Here is a 13,488-nt window from a genome sequence, read left to right on the forward strand (position 1 = left end):
AGTCCAGGCAGAGCTGGTGCCGCTGCCTCCTGCCCGGAGCAGCTCATCCCCGCCGCTGCTGCCCCTCTGCCCCGGCCCTGAGCATGCGGCTGCTGCTGGGGGCAGCGCTCCTGTGCCTCAGCCTGCGCCCGGGCCACGGCTCCGAGGAGGCAGCGCCCGACAGCCCCGGGCACCAGGACTCGCAGGCAGCGCCATCCTATTCCGACTGGGGTATCGACACCATCCGGGATGGCTTTGAAGCGGTCAACAGCTACTTCGACTCCTTCTTGGAACTGCTCGGGGGGAAAAACGGTGTCTGCCAGTACCGCTGCCGATACGGTGAGTGAACCTCACTGCTGCTGCCTCCTCTCTCCTTCCCTCTCCTTCCCTGCGGCCACGAGCAGCTCCTCCTACCCAGGAGCTGCCCCCGGCAGTGCTCGGGGTCACAGCTTCTGTGCCAGGGCCAGCACAGGGACACCGAAGCCCCTTCCCCAAGAGCAGCCAGCTCTGCAAGGCACCGCAATGAGCGCGCATGACACAGGGGAGGGAGGATGCGGCTGCTCCTGCCAGGGCACACCGGTCCCCGGGCACACAGGGCACACGGGTACCCGGGCTGGCAGGGCATACCGGTACCGGGCACACAGGGCACACACGGGTACCTGGGCTGGCAGGGCATACCGGTACCCGGGCACACACAGGTACCAGGGCACACCGGTACCCGGGCACACGGGTACCCGGGCACACAGGGCACACAGGTACCCGGGCACACACATACCCGGGCACACAGGGCACACAGGTACCCGGGCACACACACATACCCGGGCTGTCCCGCTGCCCGGAGCCTGGCACAGCACAGGGAGGGGAGGCTGAGCCAGCTGCCCTAATCTCAGCAACCTTCGGAGCGTCCTTATCCAGCAGCTGTGAGCTGGCCACTGCCGCGGGCTGCAGGAGGAGGAGATAACAGCGGGACAAACCAGACGTCACCGGGAGGAGCCTTTAGTGCTCGAGGCAGAAGGAGGCAGCTCCTGCTTGCTTTGGACTGCACTTTGTGGTGGTTTACCAAACAGGATTAGTTTGGTTTGTCTGGGGGCAGGATGAAGGCCCCCAGCACCTCCCGTCTCGGGGAGGGCAGGGCAGGGGACAGAGCTGGGGTGCACAGAGCTGCAGTGTGTGGGGTGACAGGGCCACAGGCAGCACTGGCCATCACCAGGGAATTCCTGCTGGAACCAGGAATGACCTGCTTAGGAACCAGCCAGGACTTTCCCACAGATTGTAACCTCTCCTCAGCCTCCTACAAGTGTCCCACAGCAACACCTTGTCCTGTCACCTCAGCCTGCCCAGCCCAGCTGCCTGTCAGCCCCTTGCCCCACAGCTTCACCCCACACCCCTAGTGACCACCTGGGAAAAATGCTTGTGAGCACAGAGGGATTTCAACCCCTCTCCTCCCCAGGGCATTGTTTTTCAGAGACAGACTCAATGCTTTGGGGAGACCCCACTGACTCAGTCTGTCTGGATCCCATGGACCTCCTGCTCCTCCCAGGCCAGCAGCCAGGGCACTGGGACAAAGAGATGCTGCAGGGCTGGGACCTCAGCTCCCTGCCAGGGGAGGAGGTTAAAATCACTCTCAAAGTTGCTGTTTTTAGTTTTGTTTCATAAATAATGTCACAGAACCATAGAACAGGCTGAGTTGGAAGGGACCCATCAGGATCATTGAGTTCAACTCCTGGCCCTGTGCAGGATACCCCAAGAGTCACACCCTGGGCCTGAAAACATTGTCCAAACACTCCTGGAGCTCTGGTAGCCATGGGACCACTTCTCTGATGAGCCTGGAAGTGCTTCCAGTGTTCAACCACCCTCTGGGTGAAAAACCTCTCCCCAACATCCATCTAATGTCTATGTATGTGTCCTCCCCCTCCTGCCAGCTCTGCTCCCCAGGCCCCACACTGAGAACAAACAGGGAGCAGCAAGGCAGGAAGCTCAGCCCCATGGGATTGAGGGAGCCAGGTACCCCAGCCCATCACTGTGGCCTTGGTCCCTCAGCCTGGGGGTCCCTCAGTCCTCTCTGCAGCAGCTCAGGAGGGCCATGTGTGTCCCCAGTGCCTGGAGCAGGTGGCCCCCAGACCTCCCAGCAGGCAGCCTGTCCCACACTGACGGTGTGGCAGCCCCAGGCCATGTGTGTGACAGCCTCCTAAAGGTCCCCACCATGCTCCAAACTCGGAGCAGAAAGGACCTTGCCCTCCTTAATGCAGAGACTGAAAGCCCTGGCATGGGGCTGGGACTGCAGTGTGCCTGAGGCAATGCTGATACTCAGAGCTGGTTTCAGGGAGCCTCAGGACTCAGCACACCATGCAGGAGTTACTGCTTTTGGACACATCCAGGGGGCTCTCCCTGCCTGTCCTTGTGGAAAGCATCTCCAGAGAGCAGCACAGATCCCTGCTCACACCCTTACAGGAGCAGTGTTTTACCTAGAAAGGAAAACAAGCCCATTGTTAGCCCAGTTCTCACCCTCTGCTGAGCAGCTCATTAATCACTGCCTGAAGGAGAACACTTCTGAAATGCTGCCCACGTGGCTCCAAGGGGCTTGCTGGACCCTTCCAGGACCATTTGTCCTTGCTAATCTCTGGCACAGACATTGCAAACAGGAGAGGAGAGGATGCTGGGATGCTCCCAAACCAGTGAGATCCAGTCCTTGCTCAGAAGGATGAACACAAACCATCTTTGTGCTGAATCAGGTCCTGATTGCTTTTCCTCCCTAGGCATGAAACAAAAATCACTCCTTCTACTTACTTTCATTTCAGCCAAGAGATACCAAAAATAGCTTATTTTGCCACAGTAAAGGTCAGGACTCACCTGTGATTGCCACATCCATCTCCAGCTGAGCACGTGGCTGTTCCAGCTGCAAGCCTCTCCTGATTTTTCAGCAGCTACTGAGGTCTGAAAGCAACCAACTTGATGGATGGCTCCCTTAAATCAGGACATTAGGGTTACACTAGCATTTACTGGCAAATATCCTCCTGCTTACAAAGTCTCACTGGGCATCTCAGGGGAAACAAAGAGCCTGAGTTGGGAGTGAAGCCCTTGTAGCTTCCTCCTGGCCAGGCAAGACTTCATTGCCCTGCTCAGCCCTTGGTCCTGAAGGGCTTCAGAGGAGGGGGAACCTCCAGGCTGTGGGAAAAGAGCCTCCAAAGCCTGTCTCCAACAGGGATGGATGTGTGCAGGCACCTCTGCTCAAAGCCTGCCCCTGCCTGGGGGCACACAAACAACAATGGACCACCCAAAAGTGCAAGGAGCCCTGGGACCACCCATTCACCCAAAAATACACTCAGCTCCCCCTGCCAGTGTCCCAGCACTGCAGTGCCTGAACCTCCTGCATTGCCAGCAGCTGCTCCAGCCAGCTGGCTGCTTTCCAGCCTCTTGGAACAGCTACAGCAGCCTGGGGGCATTAAAATGCATCAGGGAAACTCAGCTTCAGTTCTAGGGCTGTGGCAACAAGGCAGTGGCCTGAAATCTGTATCTTCTTGTCTGTAAGGATGGGCAAGCAATAAATGATAACAGGAGCACTGAGTCAATGCTTGTAGAGAGACAGGAATGCCTGATATTCCTGTTTTGCTTTGGTTTCCTGTTACCTACAAAACAAGATGTGGGAGAGAGGTTAATTGTGGTGTCTTGGACTTGACCTAGCTGAGAAAGAGTACAAAGGGGCACTTTATAAGTTTTAAAGCTCTGTTTTGCAGAGGGGAGGGGACAGGTTTCCTACAAGGGCTTATCCTGAAGGCAGTTTGATGTTTTGTGGATCAGCACAATCCTTATTTATATGAGGGTTTTTTTTCCTCAGGACAGCTTTCTAGAAGCTATTATACTATTTCTCTTATAATAGCTGTGACTTCAGCTGAATTGAAGATCTGGAAACACAGCTATTTTTGGCTGGGAACTGGATAATGGGGGTAGAACTGGATAACTGGATGATCTTAAAGGTCCCATCCAACCCAAGCCATTCTGTGATCTCCACATCCCAAAAAGTCTCACTCCTACTCAGAGTTGCCATTTTAACCCATTAACTGTTCCTGGTTTTTACAACCAATTATTTTTTATATTATTTTTACATTCTTTTACATTTTTTACACTATTTTTACAACCAATATTTCAAGCAAGACACTAAAATTTGACTCCATCCTGCAAAACCCACAGCGGATTTTGAACTTTCCTCTGCCTCCTGCATCAGTTCAGGAACATTTGAATTCTGAATCCCAGTTCTCACTCCCTTCCAAAAAAACATCAAGGCTCTTTTGGAAGGGGAAAATTGCCTGTTGGCATCTCCCAGCTGGACAGCATTTCAGTTTGTTATTTATTTGGTAGCAAATCTGTTATTTGCTATATATATATGTATATATATTTAAGCAAAACAGCTCTGGCAAAGTTTAATTGAGAGGTGCTGGGAGCACTCCTACATGGGTCCCTCTGAGGCTTTTGGCTGCAAGGCCTCCCCAAGGGCACAGCAGATTTATGGCTGAATTAACCACTGGCATTTCAGGTACCTGAACAGAAAAATGGGGAAAGTGTCTTAAATAATTCCTGGCGCTGACAAGAAGCAAGAAGTGGAAATGGAGTTTAAAAGAACCCAACCCTGCCTTGAAGGGCTGAATTAGATCCATTTTATGTCTGTATAAATTCTCTAGCCCTGCTCAGGGAAGCAGAAAGTTAACCCTTGATGTGACTGGCTCCAGAAGGCTCAGCTCACACAAGTTTTTGTTGGAGCATTCCCTCAGTTTATGTTTTCCCAGAGCAGGGACAGCAGCCAGGGAATGGCTGGAGCTGTGCTGGAGTAGGGTGAGGTTGGATATCAGGAAAAGGTTCTTCCCCAGAGGGTGGTTGGGCACTGAACAGGCTCCCCTACAAAAATCAGATTAAATGCTGCTGGAAGGTACTGCTAGAGCTGGCTGTGAGCTGGATTCTTCCTGCATTGGGTAAATAATTATTCACAGAGGGAGTTCTTGCTCCTTTATGCATGTTAAGAAGGAGACTGAGGAAGGTGCAAAGATTAAAGGAACAGAAATGATTTGCAAAACATGGCAGGGCATCACCATGGGCAGAAAATGGACCAAGACCTGCTCAGAGCAAGATCAGACATGCAAGGTCTGGCACAGTTTGGGGACATCCACAGCACACCAAGAGTCCAAGAATGAGCTGAGGATAGAAAGAAACCCCCTTGCTGAGCTAGCAGTGTTTGGGGATGCAGACCAAAGGGGGGTGCCTGGCACTCCTTGCTTTTTGAGTGCAGTCTTGGGAAGATCAACTTTCCTAACCCTTGTCCTGTCTTTTCTTTCCCAGGGAAGGCTCCCATGCCACGGCCTCACTACAAACCGCAGGAACCCAATGGCTGTAGCTCCCATTTTCTGGGGCTCAAGGTACCTGAAAGTGTATGTACTGTCCCAGCCACCGAGCCCACAGGATGCAGCTCTCCAGCACATCACCAGCTCATCATTCTGGGCAAGGAGAAGGCAGGGCTGGGCTGTGCAGTGGCTGACAATAACCTATGTGCACACAGCAACACCTGAGTGCATCCTCCACACCTGCCCCCCACTTCTTACCACACTTTTTGCCTCTGCCAAGCACCGAATGAAACCCAGAGGCTTTAATACTGCTCCTGCTCGTTATCTTAAAGGCAATTAATGAACACATTGGAATCACCAGGAAAAGCCTTCCCAGGAGGCTCTCAGAGCAGGGATTCCTATTTAGCTCATGCATTATTGCTGCCCAAGGAATCTGCAGCAATTAGGCAGATTCCTGCTCTGACAACCCCTCTCTTTGCAGCTCATTTTTCATGTTAGGTTTAATTCCTGAAACTCTATTTCACTGCAAACCTTGTGGGCATTTCTGTGGTGCCTTCTCTGTACCCAGGCAATCACGAGTGCAATGAAGGAACAATTCATCTCCTAAATTTTACATGAGGAAGGGCAAAAAGAGGAATAATTCATAACAAGCTAACAAGTACAGTCTCTCCAGGAGACAGGTCTTCTGCCCCATCACCCTCAGGGTCATTAGCTAGGCTTACAGGGAGCAGAACTCCCCTGACCATGCTGTGTTTGTCTCAAGTGCATCTCTGAGAAATAAGGCATTAAAATATTTATGGCACGTTTATTAGGCAAAAACCAGGACCTTGTCACGTTGTGGGAAAAAGAGGAAAAGAAAAAGGGGCCTTTGCCACTGTTGGCAAGGACATGGAGCTGTCTGACAGATGCAAACTAGAAAATGGTCATGGAGGGGCTGTTTGCTACCTCTCTGCCAGATGTTGATTCCCTGGGATACAGAGAGAAGAGAATGTGATGTAGCCTGCACTGAGCCTGCACCACTGACACCACTGGGCTGCTCCCTCACCCTTGTTTAGATGGTGAAGGAGCAGCACACATTCCTCCTGCTGCCCTGGCTCTCAGGAACAGCTTCTGGAGAAGGAGCCAGCTGGGCTCTGCAGCACCTCAGCCCATCACAGCTGTGTGAGCCCGAGGCCAGGAGCCAACCAAGGGACACCCCTTTTCTCTTTCCCAGCTAGACCTGGGGATCCCTGCCATGACCAAGTGCTGTAACCAGCTGGATGTTTGCTATGACACCTGTGGGGCCAACAAGTACCGCTGCGACGCCAAGTTCCGCTGGTGCCTGCACTCCATCTGCTCCGACCTCAAACGCAGCCTGGGCTTCGTCTCCAAGGTGCAAGGTAGGATCCTGCCTCACATCCCCTGGGCAGGGAGCCTTTCCTTGCCAGAACTCTGCAGTGGGGAGCAGCAGCTCTGTGCTGCACTTGTCACAGGTGGGTGAGAGCACAGAGATCTGCCCCCTCTGCCACACACCTCTGGCCCAAGGCTGGAGACCTATGGTTATTTGCATTTGGAAAACATTACAATGTGTGAAAAAACCCCACAAACAGCCCTGGAAGTAATTGGATGCACTCCCAAACAATTCAAACATGGGCAGGAATCCTGTCAGGGGAGGGAGTCCTGTGAGAGAGAGTAGGGTTAGGAGTAGTATTGTGTTCAGTGATGGGATTTTGGTCCATGCAGTTATTAGGGTGGATGGCTTTAGGACTTTGATTGTGTTTAGGGTGAGGAAAACTGTTGCAGTTATTACAGTGTATAGGTAGAAGTTGAGGAGGGTGAGTTTAGGGTTGTAGATGATAATGATTGCTATTCAGCCCAGGTGGGAGATGGAAGAAAAGGGCAGGATTTTTTGGATTTGTGTTTGGTTGAGTCCTATTCATCCTCCCAGGCCTGCTGAGAGGATAGCTAGGATAGTTACGAGTGTGGGGTTTCCACTTCCACTTCTTCCACTAATTTATCCAATTAGTTGGATGCACTCCCAAACAATTCAAACACCTTCATGGGATACCAAGAAGCCTTCCAGGGCCAGTGAGGCACACACTGAAACCTGTATATGGCCAGGGGCCAGCAAAACAGAGAGAGCCAAGGACAGGGATTTGGTCACAGATAGGAGATGGTGATGGCACCAGGGACACACCAGGCTGGGGGGTGGCTGAGCCACTGCAGGCAGCTCTGGATGGCTCAGAAGTGCTAACAAGCTCTAGGGATGTGCCAGCAGCTCAAGTGCCACCCTGGTTTTGCCTAATTTAAAAAGCCTCAGCCTGCAGGTCTGAGAAGAGCTTTTTTGGTAACCTCTGCTGATGCCCTGCTCTAGGGTATCCTTAAATATGCATTTGTTGTCCAAAGGTGCAGCCTGAATAGGACACACAGGAAGCCTGCATGACACCAGTAGATGCCTGCAGATGTCTTCCTACCTGGTCACATATAAATGCATGGAAAGAATGCCCAGGACAGCAAGAGAAATCAAAGACATGGACTGAGACAAAAGTGCCACAGGCTGAGCACAGCCAATCTTTCATGGTCACCCTTATCAACAGCTCCTCACACAGCCAACTTCTTCCTATCTCTTCAGATTTTCCACTTTTTCATATGTTCCTTCTTGCTCTCTGCTTGCAGCAGCAAAGCAAGCCTAGATCCTAGGGGGTTAAGGTGGAGCAGAGCCCACACTCCTGGGCTGAGCCAGGCAGGAGTGGATTCCTCCCTCCCTCTGTCCTGGCTGCTGTAGGAGGCACAGGTAACACCAGTGAACCTCTGAGCCATCCTCCCCTCGCCTTGGGCTCTGCAGATCCTGTCCCCAGGGCTGCTCTGAGCAGCTCCTGTCACAGCCCTCCTCCTCCCTTCAAAGCAAGGGAAAAGCCTTGCTTTTCCCACTGACTCACCACAGCCTCTCCAGTGCCTGCCAGCTCAGCAGCCTCCTAGGGAACAGGAGCTCTGAGGTGCTTGGAGAGGCTGAGATAAAACAGTCCCAAAGGCAAGGCTTTCCCAGCTTCACCATGCATACAGCTATCAGTGCTGGTGCCAGTAAACAAACCCTAAAGATTTACTACTAACCTATTTATTTACTGACAAGCACTTTCAGGGTTGTTTTTTGGGATGAGGAGGGGCTGGTAGTCAGGCAGGCAGCTGCTCCAGCTGCTGTAGGATTTTTCATGCTGGCTGGCAGCTGGCATCATAACTCCCAAAAAAGCCCAGAAAGGTTGGTCAATAGTGGCTGTAGGCAAAATTCAGAAGAGAATGAATAATGTGGAGGTCTCCTGGGAAATCTGTTTGGTAAACAGTGCTGTTTGCAGAGCCCCAGATGATCCATCAACTAGTAGGGCCTGAAAGAGGTAATAAAGGAGGGGTTTAGGGGGGAGAGAAATTAGTGCCACCCTGGGGAGAAGATGTAGCCACAGCTCTCTTCACACAGAGCAGCAGGCACAATTTTTCCCTAGGATTTTTCCTGGGGAAGGCAGTGAGAAGCACAGAGAGAAGAAGACAAAAAAATTCTTATCTCTATTCAATGCTCTTGTTGTTTCGCACGTGTGGAATGTGTTATGGAGATTGTTTACCTAAAGTGATTTGTTAATTAGACACTGCTGAAGGTTGTTTTGATTCTTTGACCAGCTGGATCTATGTGTGTCGTGACTGTATGGAAACTGTGATTGGTTTTTCTTTAGTATCTCTGCAGTATAGTATTTCTTTAATATAGTTTTAGTATGTATTAGTGTAATATAGTATAGCTTAATAAAGCAATTATTCAGCTTTCTAAATGGAGTTAGAACACATTATTCCCTACACTGGAGTCACCCTGCATCAATAGGAAGAGAGAAGGGAACCTCAGGATTTATAAAAACCCAGTTCCCAGAGAGAAAAGAAAACAGCCCACACTTCCAAGGGCAAACCCCACAGAGCTCAGTGCAGGGCTGGGGCTGGGGTGCTGGGAGTTGCCTGTCCTTACCTGGCCACCCTGTCCTTCTCCACAGCCTGTGAATCCATGGCAGACACGGTGTTCAACGCTGTCTGGACCCTGGGCTGCCGGCCCTTCATGAACAGCCAGAGGAGCGCCTGCATTTGCAGCGAGGAGGAGCGCGATGAGCTGTGAGCAAGAGCAGCCTGCCAGTGTCTGTGAGGCCTTCTGCAGCACAGAGACTCCTGTCAGCCTTGGGATGGGCACCTGAGCTGCTGCCAGAGCCCCTCTGCAGCACAGAGACTCCTGTCAGCCCTCAGAATGGGCACCTGAGCCACTGCCAGAGCCCCTCTGCAGCACAGAGACTCCTGTCAGCCCTCAGAATGGGCACCTGAGCCACTGCCAGAGCCCCTCTGCAGCACAGAGACTCCTGTCAGCCCTCAGAATGGGCACCTGAGCTGCTGCCAGAGCCCCTCTGCAGCACAGAGACTCCTGTCAGCCCTAGGAATGGGCACCTGAGCCACTGCCAGAGCCCCTCTGCAGCACAGAGACTCCTGTCAGCCTTGGGATGGGCACCCAGGCTGCTGTCAGAGCCCCTCTGCAGCACAGAGACTCCTGTCAGCCTTGGGATGGGGACCTGAGCCACTGCCAGAGCCCCTCTGCAGCACAGAGACTCCTGTCAGCCTTGGGATGGGCACCCAGGCTGCTGTCAGAGCCCCTCTGCAGCACAGAGACTCCTGTCAGCCTTGGGATGGGGACCTGAGCCACTGCCAGAGCCCCTCTGCAGCACAGAGACTCCTGTCAGCCCTAGGGACAGGCACCTGAGCTGCTGCCAGAGCCCCTCTGCAGCACAGAGACTCCTGTCAGCCCTCAGAATGGGGACCTGAGCCACTGCCAGAGCCCCTCTGCAGCACAGAGACTCCTGTCAGCCCTCAGAATGGGCACCTGAGCCACTGCCAGAGCCCCTCTGCAGCACAGAGACTCCTGTCAGCCCTCAGAATGGGCACCTGAGCCACTGCCAGAGCCCCTCTGCAGCACAGAGACTCCTGTCAGCCCTCAGAATGGGCACCTGAGCCACTGCCAGAGCCCCTCTGCAGCACAGAGACTCCTGTCAGCCTAGGGATGGGCACCTGAGCTGCTGCCAGAGCCCCTCTGCAGCACAGAGACTCCTGTCAGCTCCTGTCAGCCTTGGGATGGGCACCTGAGCCACTGCCAGAGCCTCTCTGCAGCACAGAGACTCCTGTCAGCTCCTGTCAGCCCTTGGGAGGGGCACCCAGGCCAAGGCATCCAGAGCAGCCTCAGGGCAGGGCAGGGCAGGGCAGAGCCAGCCCATGGACAGAGGGCAGCCTCACTGCTCCTTCCCAAGCCCACAGGATCCCATGCCAGTTCTCTCCAAGGCAAGCAGGATGCAGTGCTGCTTATAAACACAGGACTTACCCTAAATACATGCTATTACCTCCCCCCACCCTGTAAGTCTCTAATTTGCAGTGCAAGGCAGTAGGTTTCTGCAAGCCCTGTGAGATTCCCAGTGCATGGATATGCAATGTACATTTTTGTACCCCTGGTGACAGACTGAAGAGGGGTAATTTGCTTTCAGTGCATTGCTCACACCCATCCCTGACACTTCCCATCCTGTCTTTACACGCCCTGACAACCCTGCATATTTAAATACTTGGTGGACCCTAAACTGATTTAGGACATCTGCAGATTTCTTAAGCATGAGTTAAGGAGAAGGGCTTGAGGTGTTTGTGGTACCAATTGATATTCAGGACCAAAGCCCAGCATTTATCAGATGTGAAATCACAGCCCTCTACCCCAGTCTCAGGAGAGGAAGCCACTTTTCTTCTGCCAGTGCCATCCACATCTATTTAATTACTTTTCTCCTATAGCATTGAACAAAGCTTTGCCCTTAGGATCCCTTTTCACACAAAATGGCTGGGTATCCACCTCCATCTCTAGCACAAGCAAAACAGGAGGCTCACAGTGGACTTGGATGAGATATTCCAAATTCTGGAGCCTTATCTGTCAGGTGACAGGACTTACGTGCTACCTCTGTGGGGCTGCTATCAGCAGCCTCAGACATCCTTCCTTCTAAAATGTGGTTAATACTCCCATCTGTTATGGGGAGCTTTTGTTGCATGCAAAACCAGAATTTCAAGTGGTGCATGGCATTTTGCCTCCACAGAACATTGGCAGAGAGCTTTCAGCTGGGTTTCTTGTTGGAAGGAAGTTGCTGCTGGGTGTGTGCGTGCCACGCCACGTAAATATTTCAGTGGCTCCTGCAAACATATTTATGGTTGTGTTCTTCCATCTGCCACAGAGAAGTTAAGGCTGCAAAAGGGTGATTTAACAAGAATGGAAAGAGTCTGTCTTGGTTGCTTTCCTTCCAGTTTAAATGGGTTTAAAATGTATGCAAGGAGCTATAAATTATTTAAGCCCTGTTCCTGTTCCTGCCAGTCATCTTTGCCTTACAGTGAACAGCAATGAGACGTTCAGCTGGCCCCAAGTGGGCTGGGACAACAAGAGCCCCCTGGTACCAGACCAGTAAATGGAAGTGACTGCATGGGTTGTACTGGGATGTTTTTCATCACAGAGGACTTCAACACTGCTCAGATGTAAGGAGAGCTTTTCCTAGCTGGGCTAATGCCACTGGAGAGGGAATTCTGCATTGCTGAGGTTCAGTGCTCTGTCAGAGCATGAGGCTGGACAGACAACCTTGATTATCCAGCTAAGAAACACCTGCTTTTGGCTAGGGATGGGAAGGAAACATTCCTCATCCCAGACACTGCTCAAACTTTGTATTTTGCTGGTGAAATAGTGCCTGTGGCCAGTTTAAATGTGAACCTACTCCAATGATTAAATGTCAAAAAAGAAGATAAAATATCTATATTGTCTAGGTTCCATAGCCAACTGCATGGCAAATATCTTCAATTATCTTACAGTTCAAGTGATATCAGGTTAAAGCCAGGCAACTGCTGTCAGGTGATGACATACACTGGAGAAATCAAAGGGTTCTGAACAAAATCTCTGAACCCAGACTCTGATGTGCTGGAGATGTCACTAACATAAATCATCACTTCTCCCTGCTTTCAGACCACCATTGATCCCAAACCCTAGAGTCTGCTGCAAGCAGTCCAGCCACTGAATCAGTTCATTTTTCACTGTGCTAATCTGAAAAACCCTACACCAGCAGCTCTACGAGGAAATATTTGAACCTTCAAGTGGTGTCAGTGACTCTGGCAAAGCAGCAGATAATCCTGTGCAGGAGCAAACCAGAGCATGAACCCAGGAAACCTGCAACCAAACTAAAAACTGCTTCCCCTCCGTGCCACTCCGGCTATCCAGTGATGTGCAGCCATGGAAGCAGCTGATCACAGCATTCTCCAGGTTGCTGCATGAACCTTGGGTCATCCTCAATTCCACCCTGCTCTGCACACAAAGACTCTGCTTTGTTCATCCTGTGGCTTCCTCTTGACTTTGTGCATTGGCAGGACTGTTTTCAGCTGCAGAGTGGAAAAGCTGCTTCACAGGAATTCATCAGGAAGAACCAAATAATGTGCACAATAACTGAAATAAGCCAGGCAAGGAACTTCTCCCACCATCACTCCCTCTACATCTCTTCTATATAAACAAACAAGACCAGTTGATTCTCCAGAAGGCACCAGATAATTAATTTCATTTCCCAGCTCTTGTTTTATCAAAACAAATATATTTAGCAGAGGCTGCCTGAACAAAGAAGTGACAGTGGGAAACTGCCCCTGTGGTCCTAATGCAGATGTGAATCAGCAGAACAGCAATCCTAGGAGAAGCCTTTTTCCTTTCTTTTTCTTTCACATATGGTTGGATAACACACAGAGTATCTTTCCATTTATACCTACTTATCATCATAGAAATATTTTTGTTTATTTTAATACACACACACATGTATTTCCAAGATTGGAAAAGCAGCCATGAAGCTATTAAAAAAATTATTAAACTCTCAGCCATTAAAAGTTCATTCCTCACTGGAATTTCACTTGCCAGAACAAATAAATCTGTGAAATAGGTTGAAATGTTTGAGGTGATTTGTGACTCCTTTCTAAATGGTCCCTTCAAATGGATACCCCTTCCATTTGAGAGCAGCAGCAAATTTTGGCTTTTGCAGCAATTTGGTTGCTCCAAGCAAAGCAGAACACAGGTGAAGAAGCTTGGGGGGCTTCCAGCAGACCTCCAAGCACGCAGGACAGAGCTGCACACTGAGGAGCTTCTTGT

At 51.2% G+C, this 13,488-nt stretch overlaps 1 protein-coding gene across 1 annotated transcript; it reads left to right on the forward strand.

Moving 5' to 3' along the window:
* Positions 1-83: 83 nt before the first annotated feature.
* Positions 84-9,464, forward strand: PLA2G12B (phospholipase A2 group XIIB). Its single transcript, XM_071438512.1, has 4 exons — positions 84-318; positions 5,308-5,396; positions 6,523-6,688; positions 9,314-9,464. The coding sequence occupies exons 1-4, from the start codon at positions 84-86 to the stop codon at positions 9,430-9,432; spliced, it is 609 nt and encodes a 202-aa protein (XP_071294613.1). The 3' UTR covers positions 9,433-9,464.
* The last annotated feature ends 4,024 nt before the right edge of the window (positions 9,465-13,488 follow it).

The sequence above is a fragment of the Agelaius tricolor genome, unplaced genomic scaffold (genome assembly GCF_023055355.1).
Source record: "Agelaius tricolor isolate 1412-34295 unplaced genomic scaffold, bAgeTri1.0.p SCAF_13, whole genome shotgun sequence".
Taxonomy (NCBI): domain Eukaryota; kingdom Metazoa; phylum Chordata; class Aves; order Passeriformes; family Icteridae; genus Agelaius; species Agelaius tricolor.